The sequence below is a fragment of the Scyliorhinus torazame genome, chromosome 9 (assembly GCF_047496885.1).
Source record: "Scyliorhinus torazame isolate Kashiwa2021f chromosome 9, sScyTor2.1, whole genome shotgun sequence".
NCBI classification, from domain to species: Eukaryota; Metazoa; Chordata; class Chondrichthyes; order Carcharhiniformes; family Scyliorhinidae; genus Scyliorhinus; species Scyliorhinus torazame.
Window position 1 is genome coordinate 99842822 of NC_092715.1, and position 25583 is coordinate 99868404.

The 25583-nt window shown below is 44.3% G+C and overlaps 1 protein-coding gene across 4 annotated transcripts in view; it reads left to right on the top strand.

Moving 5' to 3' along the window:
• Positions 1-25583, top strand: part of rhobtb3 (Rho related BTB domain containing 3) — a 294119-nt gene that overhangs the window by 8204 nt on the left and 260332 nt on the right. For all 4 annotated transcript variants that reach the window (XM_072516320.1, XM_072516318.1, XM_072516319.1 and 1 more), the window contains exon 3: positions 18630-18822. In XM_072516320.1, the coding sequence (XP_072372421.1) occupies positions 18630-18822 (193 nt within the window). The remainder of the gene's footprint in view (positions 1-18629; positions 18823-25583) is intronic.

A 25583-nucleotide genomic window follows, 5' to 3' on the forward strand; every position in this document is an offset into this window, starting at 1 on the left:
GTCCAGGACACCACTGCAGGAGTTCCTCAGGGTAGTGTCCTAGGACCAACCATTTTAAGCTGCTTCATCAATAACCTCCCTTCCATCATCAGGTCAGAAGTGGGGATGTGTGCAGCACCATTCATGACTTCTCGGATAATGAAGCAGTCTATGTCCTGGACAATATCGGGCTTGGGGCTGACGAGTAGCAAGTTACATTCATGCCACACAAGTGCCAGGCAATGACCATCTCCTACAGGAGAGGATCTAACCACCGCCCCTTGCCATTCAATGTTATTATCATTGCTGAATCCCCCACAATCAACATCCTGGAGGTTACCATTTAAAACATTAAAAAAAAAATTTTGAGTACCCAATTTAGTTTTTCCAATTAAGGGACAATTTTAGCGTGTTCAATCCACCTACCTTGCACATCTTTGGGTTGTGGGGGCGAAACCCACGCAAACACAGGGAGAGTGTGCAAACTCCACCCATTGCCGGGATCGAACCTGGGACCTCGGCGCCGTGAGACTGCAGTGCTACCACTGCGCCACCGTGTTGCCCTCTGGAGGTTACCATTGATCAGAAACTGAACTGGATTAGCCTTATTAATACTGTGGCTACCAGGGCAGGTCAAAGGCCAGTATTTCTACGATGAGTTACTCACCACCTGACCCCGCCCCCCTCTCTCAAAAGCCAACCGATCATCTACAAGGCACAAGTGATGGAATATTCCCCACTTGCCTGGATGAATGCAGCTCCAACAACACTCATGAAGCTCAACACCATACAGGACACATCAGCCCGCTTGATTGCTCCTCCTTCCACAAACATTCCAACCCTCCACCACTGCCCCACAAGGGGAAACCTCATTGACCAGCTGGTGAAACGGAGAATCCCGACGGCATGCCGCACCAGAAATCTGGTGTGGCGGGATGGAGAAAGCGGCCCCATGTTTTTGCAATATCTGACCAGTGCCTTAAATCATTTTGCCAAGAACCAATAAAAACAGATCCGTTAATATACTCTGCATTATCAACCACGTCCATGCTATTGAGCTCCAAAAAGTAACAGTGTGGCTATGCTCTTAAAGATCACACTATTGTGACTTATCACACACAGAAATAGGATCCCAGAAAAGCAGTATGACGATATTTCATCCACTTCAAATCTCATGGCATCAGTCATCAGGAAATACTGGCCTGGACTTTAGTGGAGGAGATGGGAAGGTTGAGTTGGGAAAATTTCCCGACCTGGCACACCCGACTCCTTTCAAAAATGTTCTTGTTGGGGAGGTGGGGCAGGGTTGGGAACATGCCTGTTGCCTCTGTTGGCAGGCCTCAGGCAGAAACAATGAGGGGGTGGGGTAGATGGTAAGGCCAGCTGGCTAAAACGCTTGCCTCCATTTACTGCAATGGCAGCTCAATTTTAATAATGAATGTCAGGCCCACATGCCGTGTTCATATTCCTCATACTCCACATTCCCCTCCAAGTCCCTTCACACTCCATACATCCCCCATACATCCATCATAGCCACTGAGCAGTATCCACTGAGGGCAGACCTCAGGAGCCATGTCTTTGAAAGGGAGGGGGAAAATAATTAAACTTCTAACAATTCAGTAGAACTCTCACTCAAACATACTTCTTACTGATATAAATTCAATTTTTAAAAAAATCCCCTTAAGTGGTCAATTGTGAAAAATACCCTATTTCACTGGCCATATCAAAAGCAGATACCCCTTTAAAACCTCTTAAAACTGTCAATCAAGATATAAACACAACCCCCCCCCCCCCCAAGTTTTTGAAACTTAACCAAGCATTCACAGTGCTCTCATATGGAATAATAAATATTGAGAAATGTAAACAATGGAGTCGATTAAAACTGAAAAGCCCAATGGCCTTTATTTTCTCAGCTACGCCACATGTTCTGTCAATCAAAACAGCCTGGGAGTAGAGGGGCTTTCTTTTCAATAATGAAAGCTGCTGAAGACTTTCCAATTTCAAAGGACTCTGGACATTTAAATCGGTTCAGATCATTACGTTCGAGGTCGCAAGCAGTGTTTACTTCAGTTTTAAATGCTTAAGAGTGTTCTTCCCAAGTACTCTAATACATCTGAATGCTCACACAATGCTGATCAATGGTCAGCTTACCTTTGCAGGGTAGAGCACAAGAATCAATCACTGCAGTAAAGTCACATCTTGCTTACAATACAAGATCTAACCATTGAGGGGAAAAACTCCCTTTCGGCAGCACGGTAGCATTGTGGATAGCACAAATGCTTCACAGCTCCAGGGTCCCAGGTTCAGTTCCGGCTTGGGTCACTGTCTGTGTGGAATCTGCACATCCTCCCCGTGTGTGCGTAGGTTTCCTCCGGGTGCTCCGGTTTCCTCCCGCACTCGAAAGATGTGCAGGTTAGGTGGATTGGCCATGATAAATTGCCCTTAGTGTCCAAAATTGCCCTTCGTGTTGGGTGAGGTTACTGGGTTATGGGGATAGGGTGGAGGTGTGGGCTTGGGTAGGGTGCTCTTTCCAAGAGCCGGTGCAGACTCGATGGGCCGAATGGCCTCTTTCTGCACTGTAAATTCTATGAAACCTTTTTTGGTAGTTCAAAGGTTGTCAAAGAGAATTTTCAGAGTACATAATAAGAACATAAGAACATAAGAACTAGGAGCAGGAGTAGGCCACCTGGCCCCTCGAGCCTGCTCTGCCATTCAATGAGATCATGGCTGATCTTTTGTGGACTCAGCTCCACTTTCCGGCCAGAACACCATAACCCTTAATCCCTTTATTCTTCAAAAAACTATCTATCTTTATCTTAAAAACATTTAATGAAGGAGCCTCTACTGCTTCACTGGGCAAGGAATTCCATAGATTCACAACCCTTTGGGTGAAGAAGTTCCTCCTAAACTCAGTCATAAATCTACTTCCCCTTATTTTGAGGCTATGCCCCCTAGTTCTGCTTTCACCCGCTAGTGGAAACAACCTGCCCGCATCTATCCTATCGATTCCCTTCATAATTTTATATGTTTCTATAAGATCCCCCCTCATCCTTCTAAATTCCAACGAGTACAGTCCCAGTCTACTCAACCTCTCCTCGTAATCCAACCCCTTCAGCTCTGGGATTAACCTAGTGAATCTCCTCTGCACACCCTCCAGTGCCAGTACGTCCTTTCTCAAGTAAGGAGACCAAAACTGAACACAATACTCCAGGTGTGGCCTCACTAACACCTTATACAATTGCAGCATAACCTACCTAGTCTTAAACTCCATCCCTCTAGCAATGAAGGACAAAATTCCATTTGCCTTCTTAATCACCTGTTGCACCTGAAAACCAACTTTCTGCGACTCATGCACGAGCACACCCAGGTCTCTCTGCACAGCAGCATGTTTTAATATTTTATCATTTAAATAATAATCCCTTTTGCCGTTATTCTTACCAAAATGGATAACCTCACATTTGTCAACATTGTATTCCATCTGCCAGACCCTAGCCCATTCACTTAGCCTGTCCAAATCCCTCTGCAGACTTCCAGTATCCTCTGCACTTTTTGCTTTACCACTCATCTTAGTGTCGTCTGCAAACTTGGACACATTGCCCTTGGTCCCCAACTCCAAATCATCTATGTAAATTGTGAACAGTTGTGGGCCCAACACTGATCCCTGAGGGACACCACTAGCTACTGATTGCCAACCAGAGAAACACCCATTAATCCCCACTCTTTGCTTTCTATTAATTAACCAATCCTCTATCCATGCTCCTACTTTCCCCTTAATGCCATGCATCTTTATCTTATGCAACAACCTTTTGTGTGGCACCTTGTCAAAGGCTTTCTGGAAATCCAGATATACCACATCCATTGGCTCCCCGTTATCTACCGCACTGTTAATGTCCTCAAAAAATTCCACTAAATTAGTTAGGCACGACCTACCCTTTATGAACCCATGCTGCGTCTGTCCAATGGGACAATTTCCATCCAGATGCCTCGCTATTTCTTCCTTGATGATAGATTCCAGCATCTTCCCTACTACCGAAGTTAAGCTCACTGGCCTATAATTACCCACTTTCTGCCTATCTCCTTTTTTAAACAGTGGTGTCACGTTTGCTAATTTCCAATCCGCCGGGACCACCCCAGAGTCTAGTGAATTTTGGTAAATTATCACTAGTGCATTTGCAATTTCCCTAGCCATCTCTTTTAGCACTCTGGGATGCATTCCATCAGGGCCAGGAGACTTGTCTACCTTTAGCCCCATTAGCTAGCCCATCACTACCTCCTTGGTGATATCAATCCTCTCAAGGTCCTCACCTGTCATAGCCTCATTTCCATCAGTCACTGGCATGTTATTTGTGACTTCCACTGTGAAGACCGACCCAAAAAACCTGTTCAGTTCCTCAGCCATTTCCTCATCTCCCATTATTAAATCTCCCTTCTCATCCTCTAAAGGACCAATATTTACCTTAGCCACTCTTTTTTGTTTTATGTATTTGTAGAAACTTTTACTATCTGTTTTTATATTCTGAGCAAGTTTACTCTCATAATCTATCTTACTCTTCTTTATAGCTTTTTTAGTAGCTTTCTGTTGCCCCCTAAAGATTTCCCAGTCCTCTAGTCTCCCACTGATCTTTGCTACTTTGTATGTTTTTTCCTTCAATTTGATACTCTCCCTTATTTCCTTAGATATCCACGGTCGATTGTCCCTCTTTTTACCGTCCTTCCTTTTTGTTGGTATAAACCTTTGCTGGGCACTGTGAAAAATCACTTGGAAGGTTCTCCACTGTTCCTCAACTGTTTCACCATAAAGTCTTTGCTCCCAGTCTACCTTAGCTAGTTCTTCTCTCATCCCATTGTAATCTCCTTTGTTTAAGCACAAAACACTAGTGCTTGATTTTACCTTCTCACCCTCCATCTGTATTTTAAATTCCACCATATTGTGATCGCTCCTTCCGAGAGGATCCCTAACTATGAGATCCTGAATCAATCCTGTCTCATTACACAGGACCAGATCTAGGACCGCTTGTTCCCTCGTAGGTTCCATTACATACTGTTCGAGGAAACTATCGCGGATACATTCTATAAACTCCTCCTCAAGGCTGCCTTGACCGACCTGGTTAAACCAATCAACATGTAGATTAAAATCCCCCATGATAACTGCTGTACCATTTCTACATGCATCTGTTATTTCTTTGTTTATAGCCTGCCCCACCATAATGTTACTATTTTGGTGGCCTATAGATTACTCCTATCAGTGACTTTTTCGCCTTACTATTCCTGATTTCCACCCAAATGGATTCAACCTTATCCTCCATAGCACCGATGTCATCCCTTACTGTTGCCCGGATGTCATCCTTAAATAACAGAGCTATACCACCTCCCTTACCATCCACTCTGTCCTTCCGAAAAGTTTGATACCCTCGGATATTTAACTCCCAGTCGTGACCATCCTTTAACCATGTTTCAGTAATGGCCACTAAATCATAGTCATTCACGATGATTTGCGCCATCAACTCATTTACCTTATTCCGAATACTACGAGCATTCAGGTAAAGTACACTTATGTTGGCTTTTTTACCTCTGTTCTTAATCTTAACACCTCGATCAGTAACCTCTCCTAAGTTATATTTCCTCTTAACCTTTCTCCTAATTTTCCTTGTCGTCGAACCCACATCTTCCTGTAACAACCTGCCGCATCGCTTACCATTAATGTTTTCACTTCCCGTTTTATTTCTTTTAGTATTCCTGGTCCTATTCACTGAGCTCCCCTCAGTCACTGTACCTTGTACTGTCGCCCTTTTTGATTTTTGACTATGGCTTCTCTGCCTTACACTTTCCCCCTTACTGACTTTTATTTCTGTCCCTGTTTTACTACCTTCCAACTTCCTGCATCGGTTCCCATCCCCCTGCCACATTAGTTTAAACTCTCCCCAACAGTAGATGCTGGTTTCTTTGATTCTGCACTTAGGATTATGGTTCCCCTATCTTTTCATGCTTTCTCTAACCAACAGTGAGCTGTGCCTGTTCACAGAAACCCTGATTACACTGAAATTGCAATTAGGGTTTAAATTGTCCAGCCTGATAATGGAGCCGGCAAGGCAGGATTGCCTGTGGGCTGGCCACCCACGCCCTTATACCATGCTGGCAAAAGTAGCCGGAAACCCTCACAGCATCAAGGTCCTGGGTTCGATCCTGGACCCGGGTCATTGTCCGTGGGGAGTTTGCACATTCTCCCCAAGTCTGCGTGGGTCTCACCCCCACAGCCCAAAAAGATGTGCAGGGGTAGGTGGATTGGCCACGTTAAGTTGCCCCTTAATTGGAAAAAAAGAATTGGGTATTCTAAATTTATTTTTAAAAAATAGCTGGAAACAGGAATGGGGATGTGAATCCCAGAACCAGATTCCGCCCACCGTTTTTAAAGACTTCCCGGGTGGGCCCAACACGGCGAAAATCCAGTCCAATATGCTTAGATAGGAGAAACCTCGTTTTACAATTTCAAGCTAAAACCAAGAATAATAAAAAGATCAAATTGCTAACTGCTGTCAACCGTGATGGTGGCTTCATTTAATAAGCTGTAAATTAATTTTTAAAGTTTTGGAAAGAGTTGTAAAATTGTGAACAGTTCAGACATTTGAAAAGGCTTTGAAAGACTGAGGGTAAATCAAATGTGACTCCAGAATGGAAGGAAATGGAGCAGTGTGTATTTGGGGAAAAATCCAGCAGGAAAATTGGACCAACAGTAAAGGTCTGAAGTTATTGACCTAATTCGAGAAAATTCAACCAGCCTGAGCTTCCAGTAGGAGCCTGTACTCAGTGCACCAAAGATATAAGTCTGCAAAATATCGAATCAGTTGTCTGACCTACATTCTCCTTCACAGTAGTTCCCAGCTGAAGACACAGCATTGGTGAATTTAAGTTAACAACTGTGTTTTGAGGAAAGCTATTCTTTAGTGTTATCCTTAGTGCAGCAACACTTTTTATTTGTTTTTAATCTTCTCATCTCTGTTTTCAAATCTCTCTATGGCCTTGTTTGTTATTTCTGTAATGTCCTTCAGCCGTACAGTGCTCAGATCTCTGTGCTCCTCCAATTCTGACCGCTTGTGCATTCTCTATTGTAATTGCCATTAGCTGTTTCCAGCTGCCTAGGCTCGGTTCTCGAATTTTCCCCTTGAACTTCCTCATCTCTCCTTTTCTTTCCTTTTAAGATACTCTCGTTTAAATCTACCTCTTTGACCAAGTTTTTGGCCACTGCCCTGATGCCACCTTATGGCTTTTGATTTCAAATTTGAGTTGGTAATGCTTCTATGATAATGCTTGGGAGATGCCTATTTTACTGTGATAATGGTGTTGTGTAAATGCAGGCTTTAACTGTTGTTGGTTAGAGCAGTTTAGGAGGTCAAAGTTGAAAAGGTCAGATAGAAGGAATTGGTGAGGATTATACCTATTAATTTGAGTTTTAGCTCTTTGTTTAACTAAAAACGAATTTCCTTTTGACATTTTCTTATTGTAGATAATCTGACAAGTGAAAGTACGATAAAACAGAAGATACTGGAAAAACTAGTGTGTCTGGCAACATCTGTGGAGAGATTAATGGAGTTAACGTTTTGAGTCCATATGACTCTTGAGAGCTGAAGAGTCATACAAACTCAAAACATTGGACGAGATTCTACATTTGGGAGACTAAATGTTCTCCCACTGAGGAGAATTGCTAACAAATTACATTCACCTTGGGAGTGTAAATCGAGAAGCAAATCACTGTTCCTCGCCATGGCAAGGAATAGGTGGGATTCCTATCGGGCCACCATTTTGAGCGGGTGGCCCAATATGAAATGAAAATCGCTTATTGTCACAAGTAGGCTTCAAATGAAGTTACTGTGAAAAGCCCCTAGTCAGCACATTCCAGCCCCTGTTTGGGGAGGCTGGTACGGGAATTGAACCCGCGCTGCTTGGCCTGCTTGGTCTGCTTTAAAAGCCAGTATTTAGCCCTGTGCTAAACCAGCCCCTTGTGAAATCCTGCAGACAGCCATCACCCCCCTGCACCCTGCCCCAAAGCAGCCTCCCCCAGTCCCTGGACTCCCTAAATAGAGGGATCCCACATAGAGATCCCCATAACAAATGAAAACCCCCCAGAAAAAAGACCCCTGTCTCGAAGCTAGTGAGACGTCCAGACATAGGCAATGAAAAAAAATTACAGCTGTAACACTTACCTGGAAGCTCCACGTACCCATTCCTGAAAGGAAGACAGTTGTGACCTTTGTTTAAACCCCTCTGATGCATTAGCTGCAAGCCATTCATTAATTTCTAATGATGGGTTGTGATTGACAGCTTCCATAAAACAGCTGCAGCCTTGATTCATTAATTTCTCTTCATTGCTGAGTGACTCCTTAAGTGCTGAAACACCAACCATATCAAAGAGACGTAAGTGCATTCCAGTCACTCAAACGTGTGGTGAGTTTAGAACAAGCTTCGTGCCCGCACGCCAGTGGGGGTTGGACCATTGCATTCGCCAATCTAATTTTTAGATTCTCCGCCGCATTGGGGACCCCACTGCGGGCGGCGGAGAATCCAGGTGGTTAATTCTGTTTCTTGATTCAGAGCTGCTGGATTTTGCAGCATTGATTAGTTTTATTTCAGATTTCCAACATCGCATTTTCTAGTTTTATTTCAGATTTCCAACATCCACAGTAATTTCCTTTTAATTAAAGTGTGATGTTCTTTACTCCCAAGAACACTTAGTGGTTTGCAGTCCAAAGTCCAGACCAGGTTTTCCAAATTACACTATTAAACAAAGATTTTGCTCCACTTTTAACCACAAATCCAGTCCAGGATTTTACACCAACCCCTTTAGGATTTATTTGTCTTGACTGCTCACAATTGCTTTAAGTCTTGATTCCCCAACTATATTAAAATTACATCAAACATTCCATCTACTTGCAAGTGTCTCTTTAAATCAGAACACTTTGTTTACTTTGCCTTGAATACTTCTGAACCTTGGTCTCTATTCCCTTCCGTCAGACTTCTTGGACACTTCTCTTCCATTTCTCTTGTTTCCTTAACTAGTTACTGTTCGGACCTCTGCACTTGTTTTCTTAACCTTTTCTTCATGGTATGGCTTTTCTTCTAGCAAAGTTGAGAGAGCTGTTCCTTCTCTAGCCTTCTAAAAACAACCATGTTTTGCAGAGCTGAGTTGCCATCTTTCAGATGATCTATCTTCAACTGCAATCAAATTAGCTAAACTAAAACTTAAAGTTTCTTTACCTTGCAAAGCAACCACTGTTGGTTTATTTATTATTCACGCTGTAGCTCTCTCTAAGCGCAATAGAAGCACAGAGGAAACTTGACCAACTCCCTCACATACAAACAACTTTGTCCAGCATAAATCTAACGATTGGCTCCAGGCACAGAAACATTAAATTAAACCCACTTAAACTAAACCTTGGGCGAGATTCTCCGACCCCCTGCCGGGTCGGAGAATCGCCGGGGGCTGGCGTGAATCCCGCCGCCGCTGGTTGCCGAAGTCTCCGGCACCAGAGATTCGGCGGGGGGGGGGGGGGAATCGTGCCGCGCCAGTTGGCGGGCCCCCCCCGCTCAATTCTCCGGCCCGGGTGGGCCGAAGTCCCGCCGCTAAAATGCCTGTCCGGCCGGCGTAAATTAAACCACCTACCTTACCGGCGGGACAAGGCGGCGCGGGCGGGCTCCGGGGTCCTGGGGGGGGCGCGGGGCGATCTGGACCCGGGGGGGGTGCCCCCACGGTGACCTGGCCTGCGATCGGAGCCCACCGATCCGCGGGCGGGCCTGTGCCGTGGGGGCACTCTTTCCCTTCCGCCTCCGCCACGGTCTCCACCATGGCGGAGGCAGAAGAGACTCCCTCCACTGCGCATGCGTGGGAAGCTGTCAGCGGCCGCTGACGCTCCCGCGCATGCGCCGCCCGGAGATGTAATTTCCGCGCCAGCTGGCGGGGAACCAAAGGCCTTTTCCGCCAGCTGGCGGGGCGGAAATTCGTCCGGCGCCGACCTAGCCCCTCAATGTTGGAGCTCGGCCCCCAAAGATGCGGAGGATTCCGCACCTTTGGGGCGGCGCGATGCCCGTCTGATTTGCGCCGTTTTGGGCGCCAGTCGGCGGACATCGCGCCGTTTCCGGAGAATTTCGCCCCTTATTTCTAATGTTTACCAATACCAATATAAATCCCTTAAAACTACCTTTGTTTTTCAAACATGTCCATCATTACTTTAGATGCCCCATGAAATTTAAATATCTTGACTGTTTTTAGCAGTCATTTAGGTGTGTGAAATTTCTGGTAATCTCTCCCATAGGATGCTTAATGGGGCCAATTCCAGCTATCTAATGTTAATGATAGAACAGAGAACATAGAACATTACAGCGCAGTACAGGCCCTTTGGCCCTTGATGTTGCGCCGACCTGTGAAACCACTAAAGCCCATCTACACTATTCCCTTATCGTCCATATGTCTATCCAATGACCATTTGAATGCCCTTAGTGTTCGCGAGTCCACTACTGTTGCAGGCAGGGCATTCCACGCCCTTACTACTCTCTGAGGAAAGAACCTACTTCTGCCATCTGTCTTATATCTATCTCCCCTCAATTTAAAGCTATGTCCCCTCGTGCTAGACATCACCATCCGAGGAAAAAGGCTCTCACTGTCCACCCTATCCAATCCTCTGATCATCTTGTATGCCTCAATTAAGTTACCTCTTAACCTTCTTCTCTCTAACGAAAACAGCCTCAAGTCCCTCAGCCTTTCCTCATAAGATCTTCCCTCCATACCAGGCAACATTCTGGTAAATCTCCTCTGCACCCTTTCCAATGCTTCCACATCCTTCCTATAATGCGGCGACCAGAATTGCAAGCAATTCTCCAAATGCGGCCGCACCAGAGTTTTGTACAGCTGCAACATGACCTCATGGCTCCGAAACTCAATCCCTCTACCAATAAAAGCTAACACACCGTACGCCTTCTTAACAACCCTCTCAACCTGGGTGGCACCTTTCAGGGATCTATGTACATGGACACCGAGATCTCTCTGCTCATCTACACTGCCAAGAATCTTACCATTAGCCCAGTACTCTGTCTTCCTGTTATTCCTTCCAAAATGAATCACCTCACACTTTTCTGCAATAAACTCCATTTGCCACCTCTCAGCCCAGCGCTGCAGCTTATCTACGTCCCTCTGTAACTTGTTACATCCTTCCGTACTGTCCACAACTCCACCGACTTTAGTGTCATCTGCAAATTTACTCACCCATCCTTCTACGCCCTCCTCCAGGTCATTTATAAAAATGACAAACAGCAGTGGCCCCAAAACAGATCCTTGTGGTACACCACTAGTAACTGGACTCCAGTCTGAACATTTCCCATCAATCACCACCCTTTGTCTTCTTCCAGCTAGCCAATTTCTGATCCAAACTGCTAAATCACCCTGAATCCCATGCCTCCGTATTTTCTGCAGTAGCCTACCATGGGGAACCTTATCAAACGCTTTACTAAAATCCATATACACCACATCAACTGCTTTACCCTCAACCACCTGTTTGGTCACCTTCTCAAAGAACTCAATAAGGTTTGTGAGGCACGACCTACCCGTCACAAAACCGTGTTGACTATATCTAATCAAATTATTCCTTTCCAGATGATTATTAATCCTATCTCTTTTAAACCTTTCCAAGATTTTGCCCACAACAAAAGTAAGGCTCACTGGTCTATAGTTACCGGGGTTGTCTCTACTCCCCTTCTTGAACAAGGTGACAACATTTGCTATCCTCCAGTCTTCTGGCACTTCCTGTAGACAAAGATGACTTAAAGATCAAAGCCAAAGGCGCAGCAATCTCCTCCCTAGCTTCCCAGAGAATCCTAGGATAAATCCCATCCGGCCCAGGGGACTTATCTATTTTCACACTTTCCAGAATTGCTAACACCTCCTCATTATGAACCTCAAGCCCTTCTAGTCTAGTAGCCTGAATCTCAGTATTCTCCTCCACAACATTGTCTTTTTCCTGTGTGAATACTGACGAAAGATATTCATTTCGCATCTCTCCTATCTCCTCGGACTCCAAGCACAACTTCCCACTACTGTCCTTGACTGGCCCTACTCTTACCCTAGTCATTCTTTTATTCCTGACATAGCTGTAGAAAGCTTTAGGGTTATCCTTGATCCTACCTGCCAAAGACTTCTCATGTCCCCTCCTGGCTCTTCTTAGCTCTCTGTTTAGGTCCTTCCTAGCTAACTTGTAACTCTTGAGCGCCCTAACTGAACCTTCATGTCTCATCTTTACATAAGCCTCCTTCTTCCTCTTGACAAGTGTTTCGACTGCATTAGTAAACCACGGTTCCCTTGCTCGACCACGTCCTCCCTGCCTGACAGGTACATACTTATCAAGGACACCCAGTAGCTGTTCCTTGAACAAGCTCCACATTTCCATTGTGCCCATCCCCTGCAGTTTTCCTCTCCACCCGATGCATCCTAAGTCTTGCCTCATCGCATCATAATTGCCTTTCTCCCAGATATAACTCTTGCCCTGCAGTATATACCTATCTCTTTCCATCACTAAAGTAAACATAATCGAATTGTGGTCACTATCACCAAAGTGCTTATCTACCTCCAAACCTAACACCTGTCCTGGTTCATTACCCAGTACCAAGTCCAATATGGCCTCGCCTCTCGTTGGCCTATCTACATACTGTGTCAGGAAACCCTCCTGCACACATTGGACAAAAACGGACCCATCTAAAGTACTCGAACTATAGCGTTTCCAGTCAGTATTTGGAAAGTTAAAGTCCCCCATAACAACAACCCTGTTGCTTTCGCTCCTATCCAGAATCATGTTTGCAATCCTTTCCTCTACAACCCTGGAACTTTTCGGAGGCCTATAGAAAACCCCTAACAGGGTGACCTCTCCTTTCCTGTTTCTAACCTCAGCCCATACTACCTCAGTAGACGAGTCCTCATCAAACGTCCTTTCTGCCACCGTAATACTGTCCTTGACTAACAATGCCACCCCTCCCTCACTTTTACCATCTCCCTGATCTTGCTTTAGGGGTGGATTCTCTGCAGCCTGCTGCCAGTAGCAGGTTCCCCAATCTGGTGGAGATTCAACCATCGGCCTAAAGAGATCGGCGCAGGGCACCAAACCTGTTCCGGTCCCCCGCCGGTGGCGGCAGTGAGCTACACTTCCTGTGTTGGTGGCAAGATTCAAACAGGTTATTTACATTCATAACAGGCTGGAAGCCCAGTTCGCCAACCCCCCCCCCCCCCCCCCTCCCCCCATGATACTCCAGGCTTTTCAGTCGGGAGTCATGTGGTGTGTATTTGAGCAGGTATTTTCAAGTGTGGCCCTGACTGGAGGGCCCCGCAGTTGGTCAAGTGCATCAGTGCAGAATGTAGGTGCCCCCATGACTCTGGTTTAGAGGCTGGTTTAGCACAGGGCTAAATCGCTGGCTTTTGAAGCAGACCAAGGCAGGCCAGCAGCACGGTTCAATTCCCGTACCAGCCTCCCCGAACAGGTGCCGGAATGTGGCGACCAGGCGCTTTTCACAGTAACTTCATTTGAAGCCTACTTGTCACAATAAGCAATTTTCATTTCACTTCTATTGGAAGTCCCCCCCCCCGCCCCCCGCTCTCCTTCAAGTGCTTCCTGCTGTGGACAATAGCAAGAGTGTTTATAAACATTTTAGTCAGCATGAAAGCAGGGTAATGGAAATACATTCAAACGTGAAGGGAAAGATCAATAAACAATCCACCAAACAATTGGAGTAATAAAACTGTCAATCACTGGTTTATGCAATGTATTGCTGTATGAGATGGAATTCAACATTTGCATTTCAAAGGCTGTCGGTGTCTGGCTTCCCGCTCAAAATTGCGGGCTGATACCAGGATTCTGACAGAATTCCGTGAGTTTTCCTCCATGCATAAATTTGCATGGGAAACGCGAGGGAATCCCTCCTAGGCACCGCTCCTAGTGCCAGCAGAGACTAGGAGCAATTCTACTCCAGTGGGAGCACTGAGAATCCTGCCCTTGATCATTTTCTCAAAAACCTTTGACCTGGAACCATAACGTTTAAATGATGACCTGTGGAAGGTGCTTATTTGCATTTCTTTTGCCTACAGATCCTTAAAGTCACAATTGTTTGAAACTGAGCTTTAGCTTCATGTACAGTGATTTTGTTGATTGCTTTCTATGCTTTTCAAAATACGTAGCATTTGTAATTAATCTAGTTGGGAATTATCTTAATTATCACTTTTAAAACTTGTGGAGTATCATTATCTTTTCAAATACCATTTATTGCTGTGAATTAATCTTGCTACATGAAGGGTATTTTACTTTCTTTGATCAGGGAATACCAATATAAAGTCTGCTTATTTTTCTGACTCAAGATGTTTTGCAGAGTCTGAATTGAATATTCTCCAGTGATGACACACTCCAATCAATTTTACCTTCCACTTTATAGATTTCTTTCAGTTGTTGCTAATGAAAATAAGCCAGAAATGTAAGAATGCAGGGCTAACAAAACTATAAATCGAATCATTTTAATTTCTACTATTCATTCTCAAACCAAATCTACCACATTTCAGGAACTAAGTTCAATAGTACCTGGAATAGGTGCAGGGATTGTAAGGTGTGATTAACTCCTACCCATTGATTACGATGCAGACAGTAAGCCAATTTTGTGTGCCTACTGATTTCAATAATTTCAGCATTCAGCCAGCAGTAGTCATGCTATTGATTCGCAGGTTGCATCAGCATGGGGCTAATATTGTCAGTGGCCAGTTAGTGGGGCCTCTGCCAGCAGGTGGCGATGGTGGAGAAAGTACTGAGCAAGGGAACTGGTTGGCCACTGTGGGCCCTTATGTGACAGGGAGCAGTGTCTTTGGCAGTCTAGAGGGGAGTGGCAGAGCCTGATACCACCCTTTTACCTTTGTTTACATATTTACTTTTAATCTCCCCTTTGAATGCCTCCCACTGCTTTTGGACTGATTTACCTTCAAATAGCTGTTTCCAGTCCACTTTTGCAGAATCACGCCCCAGCTTAGTAAAATTGGCCTTATCCAAATTTAGAACTTTAACTCCTGTTCTATTTATGTCCTTTCCAGGAATTATGATCGCTCCCAACAAAATGCTGTTGCACTGCCACTCCTTCCACCAGCCTAGTTTCATTTCATAAATCTCAGTCCAGATCCACACCCTCTCTTGTTGAGCTTGCTACACACTGGCCAAAAATGTTCTGAATACACCTCAAGAATTCTGTCCCCTCCATATTTCTTCCACACTAAATCTGTCTCCGTTAATATTGGGGTAGTAAAAATCCTCTACTATGACATAGGTGGAAGGGATGAGGTCCTGCAGGCAGAGTTTAAGGAGTAAGGATAAAAAGCAGGGTGTAATCTCCATATTATTCCCAGTGCTACACACCAATACAGCAGGTGAATGTGTGGCTGGAGAGATGGTGCAGGAGGGAGGGCTTTAGATTCCTGGAGCATTTCAACCTGTTCTGAGGGAGGTGGGACCGGTTCAAGCTGCATGCTTTGTACCTCGGGGCACAGACAGATATCCTTGTGGGGGAGGATTGCTGGTGCTGTTCAGCAGATTGGAACCAGAGGGTGAATTCAGATGGCACAAAATGTTTATTGTTTTTGCACTTGTCCCAGAGATTTGCTTATATATTTGCCCTTCTATCTCACTTTGACAGTTTGAGGGTATTTTGTTCACTCACAGTCGTGTGACTGTACTGTTTTTGTTCCTTAACTCTATCCATAAAGCCTCATTTGATGATCCTTCTAATAAATCATCCTTCCTCACAGCTGTAATTGTTTCTTTGACTAAAATTGCCACTCCCTTTTTTAATCCCTCTCTAGTTTGCCAAAAAACCCTGAAACTAGGAACATTGTACGAGTAACATAGGAACATTGAGCTGTCCTTCTTTAAGTCAGGTTTCTGTAGTAGTGATGGGCTGACAAGTGGCAAGTAACAATCGTGCCACATAAGTGACAGGCAATGACCATCATCAAGGTGAGAGAATCTAACCATCTCCCCTTGACATTCAATGGCATTACCATTGCTGAATCCCCCACAATCAACATCGTGAAGGTTACCATTGACTAGAAACTAAACTGGACTAACTATATGAATACTGTGGTTACAACAGCAGGCCAGAGACTAGAAATCCTGCAGTAACTCACCACCTGACTTCCAAAGCCTGTCTGACATCTACAAGGCTCAAGTCATGAGTGTGATGAAATAATCTCTACTTGCCTGGATGAGTACAACTCCAACAACACCAAAACCTCCCTCCACCACCGGTGCACAATTGCAGCCATGTGTGCCATTAGATGCACTTCAGGAGCCCACGAAGGCTGCTCCTTCCAAACCTACTACTAGCATCTAGAAGGGCAAGGGCAGCAAATACATGGGAACATCACCACCTGGAAGTTCCCCTCTAAGCCATGCACCATCCTGATTTGGAAATATATCGCCGTTCCTTCACTGTTGCTCGATCAAAATCCTGGAACTCCCTCCCAAACTGTACTGTGGGTGTACCTACACCTCGTGAACTGCAGCAGTTCAAAAAGGCAGTTCACCACCTTCTGAAGGGCAGGGATGGACAAATATTGCTGACCTAATCAGCAACGCCCACACCTAATAAATGATTTTTTAGAAATCAGACTGCCCAAGTTCTATCTTTGCCCTTGGCATATCTGCTTTATTTGCTATACTCTATGCATTAATGTGCTGGCTTAGCTCAGTGGGCTAGACAGCTGGTTTGTAATGCAGAACAAGGCCAGCAGCGCGGATTCAATTCCATTACCAGCTTACCCGAACAGGCGCCGGATTTTGGCAACTAGGGGCTTTTCACAGTAACTTCATATTTGTGACAATAAAAGATTATTGAGCACTGTCAAACTCCATTTTTCTTCTAACCTTTATTTTCTCTGCTTTTCAGGCCCATTCACCAATTTTCTGCCTTCCGTTTCAATTTCTGATTTTGTGCCATCTGAATTCACCCTCTGATTCCAATCTGCTGAACAGCACCAGCAATCCTCCCCCACAAGGATATCTGTCTGTGCCCTGAGGTACAAAGCATGCAGCTTAAACCAGTCCCACCTCCCTCAGAACAGGTTGAAATACTCCAGGAATCTAAAGCCCTCCCTCCTGCACCATCTCTCCAGCCACACATTCACCTGCTGTACTAGTGTGTAGCACTGGGAATAATATGGAGATTACTCCCTGCTTTTTATCCTTACTCCTTAAATTCTGCCTCATCCCTTCTACCCATGTCATTGGTAGCGATATGGACCATGACCTCTGGCTGTTCACCCTTGCCCGCCAGAATGTTATACAGCTGCTCAGCAGCATCCATGTGAGGACCAGAATGGGAAAAGGTGGTACCAAAGTGGTATGGCAGAATATAGACCCATTAATTTTAAGTACTTTCCATTTCTATGATTAAAGCTCAGAGCCTAATTGAAAGTATGGGATAGGACATGTCTCGATTCTCAGAGATTAACTGTGATTCACCCCTAAATCTGGAATAATGCTCCTTAATGGTCATCATGAGACTATCATCGATTGTCCAAAAAAACATGTTGCTCACTGATGTTCAGGTAGGAAAGTACCCCCCCCCCCCCATACTACTCCCACAGACTTTTAGCATTTTAAACAACTGAACAAAGCACCACAAGTGGTCATTAATTGTCCACTTAAATGCCTTAATTGGGGACAGGGAAGGCGGGCTTGCCTAGGCCTCATCCGCACCACTGTAAAATTGCAGACAGCAGGGCAGTGGAAGACCATCTGAGGAATTTCACAGGCCCCTGCCTGCCTATAATCCTGCCGTTGGGGTAACCGTACAATCAAAGTTACAGCCAGACAAAAAATCAATCAGCGGCTAACCTATAAGTAGGTGATGATCCTTTTAAATAGTGCTGGTGAAGAACCTTCTTGCTGCTAAATGTGTGTTCAGAAGTGCAAGGTTAAGACAGGCTATTAACTGGAGCATGGAGCTCTAAAATTGCATCACTGGTGCCAAATCAACATTGTGCACTGAATACTGTCATGATATGCCTGTTCTATATTCCTCTGGAGGCTGTTCACTATGCGAGTGCTAATGTCCTCACTGATATGGCAGCTGACACGATTCACCACCAAAGGGTGCACACATGCCATTTTGAAGTTCCGTCTTTCCATTGTTCCCATGTTTAATATTAAATCTTAATTGTTTTACTTCAGTAGCCACAAAAGTTCATCTATTTCCTAAACACATAAAGCAGTATCACCATTTAATACTATCAAAAATGCTCAGACACCAGGTTGCCCTTTCATTTGCAGTTTGGGGATCATCTCCTCCAATATTTTGAGCTGTCTGTTCTCTTAGATGATTGCCAGGGAATTCTACGGCCTGTGCTTGTTTTGAGGAAGGAGAATGGTGAGCAATACAGGCACTCAGCTGCTTTAAAACAATTCTGATGGTGATGTGATCAGTTAAACCTGTGCATAATTAAGTTAGTAATGCTGATTTGCCATAGATTCTGTGGGTAAAGATGAAAAAATGTCTTAGGGTGGAACAATGCATAGATCGATTCTAACTTCCCAATTCCATTTTGATTTTTCAGTGTTACTCACTAAAAGCTCTCACCATTTCTTTGTTAGGATTTATTCGACAATGACTGGTATAGATCACGGAATGTAGTTGGGCTGGCAGACATCATTGTCCTAAAATATTCCGTCAATGACAAAACCTCATTTCAAGAAGTAAAGGATAATTACGTGCCAATGATTAAGCGGATACTTAACCAGTGGACAGTTCCAGTAATAGTTACTGCTGTTGGTACAAGACAAAATGGTGAGTAATGAAGGTTGCCCATATATCTTTCAAATAAATAGTGGCAAAATAATGTATGATGGTGTTAAGTGTATTTCCTGTAACAGTCATTCTTCCAACGTGATGATTCATGTGCATAAAATGATTCAGCAAACAAGCCACAATCTGTTCAAATGTTCCTTCTAATTGTGCTACTGTGCCACTTTACCAGTGTTTGCAATGTCCAGCTCAGTAAAGGTATGCTTCCTCATGATGACAAACATTCTATGGTGTTGTACAAAGCCAATCACCCCAGGATGGTCTCTAGTTTGCCAGGTAGAATGTGTTAGCTGATTTCAGTCAAGTTGGTTGTGAGTGCTGAATTGGCCACATCTCTGGGCTAAGAAGGGTGGGAGGAGAGGGGAGTGGGGGGGCTGGTGTAGTACATGCACCTATATTAGAAAATAAGAGCCACTCTCGCATAACAGACCAAATTAGATTTAGTAATAAATAATGTGCCTGAATTTAGCAGGGAGATGGTAGCATAGTGGCAATGCCATTGGATTAGTAATCCAGAAGTCCAAGGTTTAGGAAAACAGGTTGGTATCCCACCATGGTAGCTTGCAGAATTTAAATTCAATTAATAACCCTGAAATGAAAAGCTAGTTTCAGTAATCGTGACCATGAAACCATTGTTGATTGTCGTGAAGATCCATTTGATTCACTATTGCCCTTTAGGGAAGAAAAATCTGCTATCCTTATCTGCTCTGGCCCACATGTGACTCCATACCCACAATAATGTGGCTGACTCTTAACTGTCCTCTGAAATGCCAAGCAAGCCACTCAGTTGTAGGGAAATTAGGGATGGGTAACAAATGCTGGTCATGTCAGTGACTCCCACGTCCCACAAAAGAAAATGAATAAAAGTGAATTAGTCAATAATATGATGGTAAGGGAGCATTGACCTATAGTAATCATAACATGATTTAATTTGATGTTGGGTTTGAGTAGAGGCGGTTTGAGTCATGAGCTAAAATTAAGTTCATGTAAGGCTGACTTTGGAAAGGTGAGGGAGGAATCGACCAAAATAGAAAAAAAAGTAAAATACTGCAGATTGTGGAAATCTAAAATAAAAACAAACAATGCTGGAAGTACATAGAACATAGAAAATACAGCACAGAACAGGCCCTTCGGCCCACGATGTTGTGCCGAACCTTTGTCCTAGATTAATCATAGATTATCATTGAATCCACAGTGCAGAAGGAGGCCACCCGGCCCCCCGAGTCCGCACCGGCCCCCGGAAAGAGCACCCCACCCAAACCCAACACCCCCACCCAACACCAAGGGCAATTTGGACATTAAGGGCAATTTATCATTGGCCAATTCACCTAACCCGCACATCTTTGGATTGTGGGAGGAAACCGGAGCACCCGGAGGAAACCCACGCAGACACGGGGAGGACGTGCAGACTCCGCACAGACAGTGACCCAAGCCGGAATCGAACCTGGGACCCTGGAGCTGTGAAGCAATTGTGCTATCCACAATGCTACCGTGCTGCCCTTGAGAACAAATAAATCTACACTATATCATTTAACCGTAATCCATGTACCTATCCAATAGCTGCTTGAAGGTCCCTAATGTTTCCGACTCAACTACTTCCACAGGCAGTGCATTCCATGCCCCCACTACTCTCTGGGTAAAGAACCTACCTCTGATATCCCTCCTATATCTTCCACCTTTCACCTTAAATTTATGTCCCCTTGTAATGGTTTGTTCCACCCGGGGAAAAAGTCTCTGACTGTCTACTCTATCTATTCCCCTGATCATCTTATAAACCTCTACCAAGTCGCCCCTCATCCTTCTCCGTTCTAATGAGAAAAGGCCTAGCACCCTCAACCTTTCCTCGTAAGACCTACTCTCCATTCCAGGCAACATCCTGGTAAATCTTCTTTGCACCTTTTCCAAAGCTTCCACATCCTTCCTAAAATGAGGCGACCAGAACTGTACACAGTACTCCAAATGTGGCCTTACCAAAGTTTTGTACAGCTGCATCATCACCTCACGGCTCTTAAATTCAATCCCTCTGTTAATGAACGTTAGCACACCATAGGCCTTCTTCACAGCTCTATCCACTTGAGTGGCAACTTTCAAAGATGTATGAACATAGACCCCAAGATCTCTCTGCTCCTCCACATTGCCAAGAACTCTACCGTTAGTAGAGTTAGTAGAGAACTCTACACTGCAGGTCAGGCAGCATCAGCGGAGGCAAGCCGAAACGGGCAGGATTCACGCAGTATTGAGCAAACTGCGGAGGCTTTAAAAATGGGAGGTGTTATGACCCGATGTGAACTGGCTGTACTCTGTTCAATGTCCTTGGTGGGTGACAACAAATGCTTCAGTTTCTTTTTCACCAGGATATGCCTTTTCCAAATCAGAATGTATTTAACAATTTAAGCTGTGAACAATAAGGAGACAATCAAAGGTTTTCTTGAGTCAAAGAAAGCAAGTTTATTAACCACTAAATCCAAGAAAAATAAAAACGCAATGTCAAACATTCGGTCCACACACAAACGGCCACACAGCCAAAGACAGGTACCAGAAATAATGAGTGTTAGAGTTCAAATAAAAAGATAAAAGAGAATATACAGTTATGTGTCCTTTGGATGTCCTTAAGTTAGATTTTAAACATTGTGGTTAATTTAGGTTAGCCGGTTACTTGGATGCGGCCAGATGTTGAAGATTGCAAATTATTACAAGAACTTGGTTTGCTGGTAGGTTTCTGGCTTCTCGAACCAGGTGACATGGTCATTCCAAAAGAGAGAGAAGCAGAGAGCACAGCCATCAGCTAGTTTCCTCTGCGAGAGATTTTCTTCACACTGCCCATGTACTTGTAATCTCCCACCAGTTGCTGACACCCTTGCCTTGAAATACTTCACCCATTGTGTATTTCCAGGAGGTTTTGGGTGTGTTTGCCTTTGGCAGCCATTGTTTCAATATCCAGTATTTTGAAAGTCTCTTCCTTAGACCAGTGTTCTTCAAACCTTTTTGCCCGGTACTCATTTTTACCAACTGGACATTCTTTGCGACGCACGCCGCCCAAACTTCACAACCCACGCCACTTGAACTTCACAACCCACCATTTTCAATCACCTTTAATGTGACAGGTGAGCCTTCTTGGGCCTCACAATTTCACTTGCTTTGTCATTCAATGTTACATTTCTGCTAAGGACTCCAGCTGATGATTTAAGATCTCACTGCATCCGTTGAAAAAAATCTTTTTTGTCTTCTAGACCATGTTTAGTCTTGAAATGCCTTCTTAATTTTTGAGGGTTTTAAACTTTCATTTGCCAGTGTTTCACTGCATATAATACACATAAACATTGCATCCTGATTTGTAATGGCACAATTAAAGCCATACCTTAAACCAATCTTTATACTACTTTGTTCCTGTTTTCATCTTCTTCTTCATGGGTTGTTCACCAGAGGCCCTAGAGCTCACATCTGCACTGCTGGCAGTTACAAAATGGAGGAATCTCTCTCATGCCCAGGGCAAGTGACGTCAGTGTACGGGGCGTGTGACCTGCTCTTTGCTGCCGCTTCTGGAGAGAAGTCTCCATTGATTATATAAAAAAAACAAAGAATCTGCTCCTGGGTCAGTACGCTGACGTCAGGAGGAGGCAGTCTGCCTCACTGGACTCCGGGCCTGCTGAGGGGGCATGCATGCACGGGACAGCTGACATTCTGAAAGCTGTTTGTGGCCGACATTTTTAAAAGCCGGTTGCAGCCGTTGGGCACTCCTTCCCGCAATTGGGAATGTCACAACCGATGGCTCTGCGTCCCACGGGTTGCGACCCTCACTTTGAAAATGACTGCCACAGACAATTTCAATGGGTTTCTCATTTTCACCTTGGAATGTGACCTTGCATTTTTAAGCAGTTGCTCTGTCTCAGTTCAAATTACAAATCTTCCAGTCAGTTTAAAAAATATATTTTTATAAATAAAAGGGAGTAGCCTCATGAGAGGAGTAAGTCCTGATTCTGGATTCTCACCCCACTGCAGGTTCTGGAAAGTTTTGACCATCCAGGATAAGGATGCCGATAGTGAGCTCTCATCCTGAACTCCCAGTTTGACCAGTTCCACTATGGTGGTAGGCATCTCATACCCAATCGCACCCCCCACCTTGCAATTTTCATGGAGGTGGGCAGCTTCTCAAGGGCACATGGTTCACAACCCTCAGAGGACTCACTCTAGACTCAAAGTCTAGATTTCGGAACCTTTTGAAAAGTATGTTTCAATAGTCTTGCCCATGATCATCATGCCCTTTCCATGCTGCCTTCATGTTCCTTTACAACCTCCATGGCCCCTCTGTGCTTTCTATGAACCCTCCATGCCACCTTCGGCCTCATAACCCTTATATGTCCTCCATCGCCCCCCCCCCCCCCCCCCACCCCATTCCCCTTCCAAGCCCTTCATATCCTTTCTATTGCCTCTGCACATCCTTCGTTGCTACTCGTCCAGTATGCATGAAAAAACCAATGAGCGACAATCATAACAATCGCAAGTCTCAAAATGCATTGAAAATAAATGTCCGCTCAAAAATCTGCTTAAAACAAATTGCAGTTCCGCAAGCCTCTAAATGTATCAATAAATCAGAGCAATTGCAGAATCATTCACACCTCATAATCTTGTCCAAATAAGCATACAGATATTGAAAGGAACAGGTCAAAAGGAAGAATAGTTTATTTTAACCTCAAAGGTATCAATCAGTCAACGCAAATACTCCACCTCCACCTGTGAAAACAGACCCCCCACCGGTGAGCTAATCCACAAGTAAGTCTTGCAGCTAAGCATCCATAATGATGCCATCTTCGAACTGTATCAACAGGAACAGATGGTCAGACATCTGCTTCACCCGAAGATGATTTTAAATGTTTGAGTGAGCTTCATGACAATCACTTTAATGAGCTCAGCAGGGTATCTGTTTTCACTGGCTGAAGTGGAGTTTGTTTTAATAGGTTGAAGTGGAGTGTTTGCTTTGATTAACATTTTTATGTGGTTGTAACAAATTATTGTTACTTTTGGACTGTTTCTCAAAGTATCTGTATGTTTATTTGGACATGATTAAGAAGTTTTGAGTGAGGTAAAATGTTTGTTATTTATGCTAAAACGGCTGTTAGTCACTTTTATAAGGATGGCAGAGCAGATTTTTGAATGGGCATTTTTAATGCATTCCAAGGCTTGCAGTATTATTATATATTTTAGTTATACAATGAATACTGGGTGAGTGGGGATGGAGGATGCAAGGGACCATGGAAGAGGCATAAGAGCACGGACATGGCATGGGGAGAGAATAGTGTGAGGGCTAGAGAACCTAATCACTTTTAATAGAATTAGAATGAAGTCCTAGAGGACTAAGGTGGGCCTTCACACTAGCCCACCTTGGCATTTGCCTGCCTCCATGTTGGGTGAACTGGGGCGTCATTCTCCGCCGGCGGGAGTCTCCGTTCTGCCAGCGCCCGGGGGTTTCCCGACGGCGTGGGGCTGCCCCACAATGGGAAACCCCATTGACCGGCCGGTGTTACGGAGACTCCCGCCGGCCGGTCGGCGCAGAAATGTGGCGGGGCGGGTAGGAGAATTTCGCCCCTGGACTTGAACATTTAATTAACCTTTGTAACCCAGTTTTTACCTTCAGCTGAAGATTCCGGAACTGAAAGCCATGTAACTGATGTCACAGCTGCAATATTGCATTCTGTTCTGGACCTCAGGAAGAATGTAATGGTCTTGGTAGATTCATCTGAATGTCAGGACAAAAATGGATTTTAATTACGAGGACTGGTTGCATAGATTTGGTTTGAGTTCTACTGAATAGAGAATATTAAGGGATGGTGTAATTGAATTGTTTATGAGGGTCAGAGGAGTTGGTCGGGTCTATAGAGGGAAACTCCTGAAGATTAAATTTTGCAAGAATTATTGTGCTGAATTGTCAACCAGAATCTTTGGTCAATACAGTTTCAAAAACCAAATGCAGAGCACCATTTTGATGTTGAAGAATCCCTGGTATATAAGGTATGGCACTGAAATGTAGAAATAATGATTGAAAACATGTTATTATCAATGTAATAATATATTGAAAGGCAAATCCAATTAAAACCGCTGCATAAAACGTCTTTAACAGAGCTCTTTGTCAATCCAGGGAAAAGTATTAATCTCTTCCGATCTGAAAATTTAAGATTGTAAGGATCTAGCCAAATCTGAAATGCTTATACAAAGATAAGAAAAGTATTAAGTACAAACTGACAGTTTTATATGTCGTTTTACTAATCCCGTCAGTGACAGCAAATTAGATTAAGGTTTGGCAAACTGCTGCATGGTGTTAAGTTTTATTTCGATTTACACAAGTCTTTTCCTTTTCATGCCACGAGTGAAACCTTACAACGGGTGTAACTTAAGACAAAATCTAATTATTTAGAGACATAAAGTGAATATTGAATGGACCATTGTGTTTAAATTACGGTGGACGTGCTGTCTATTAGCACATCGGACAGCCTATGATTACTGATAGTGACATTTTAACTAAGCTTTCTGATAAACATTACCACCTGCAGATGTAATGGTAGTGTGGAAAAGAAAATTGGACGGTATGTAAAACAGGCTGTTATTCACTGTCACCTGGGGCGAGATTCTCCGACCCCCCGCCGGGTCGGAGAATCGCCGGGGGCTGGCGTGAATCCTGCCCCCGCCGGTTGCCGAATTCTCCGGATGGGCCGAAGTCCCGCTGCTAAAATGCCTGTCCCGTCGGCGTA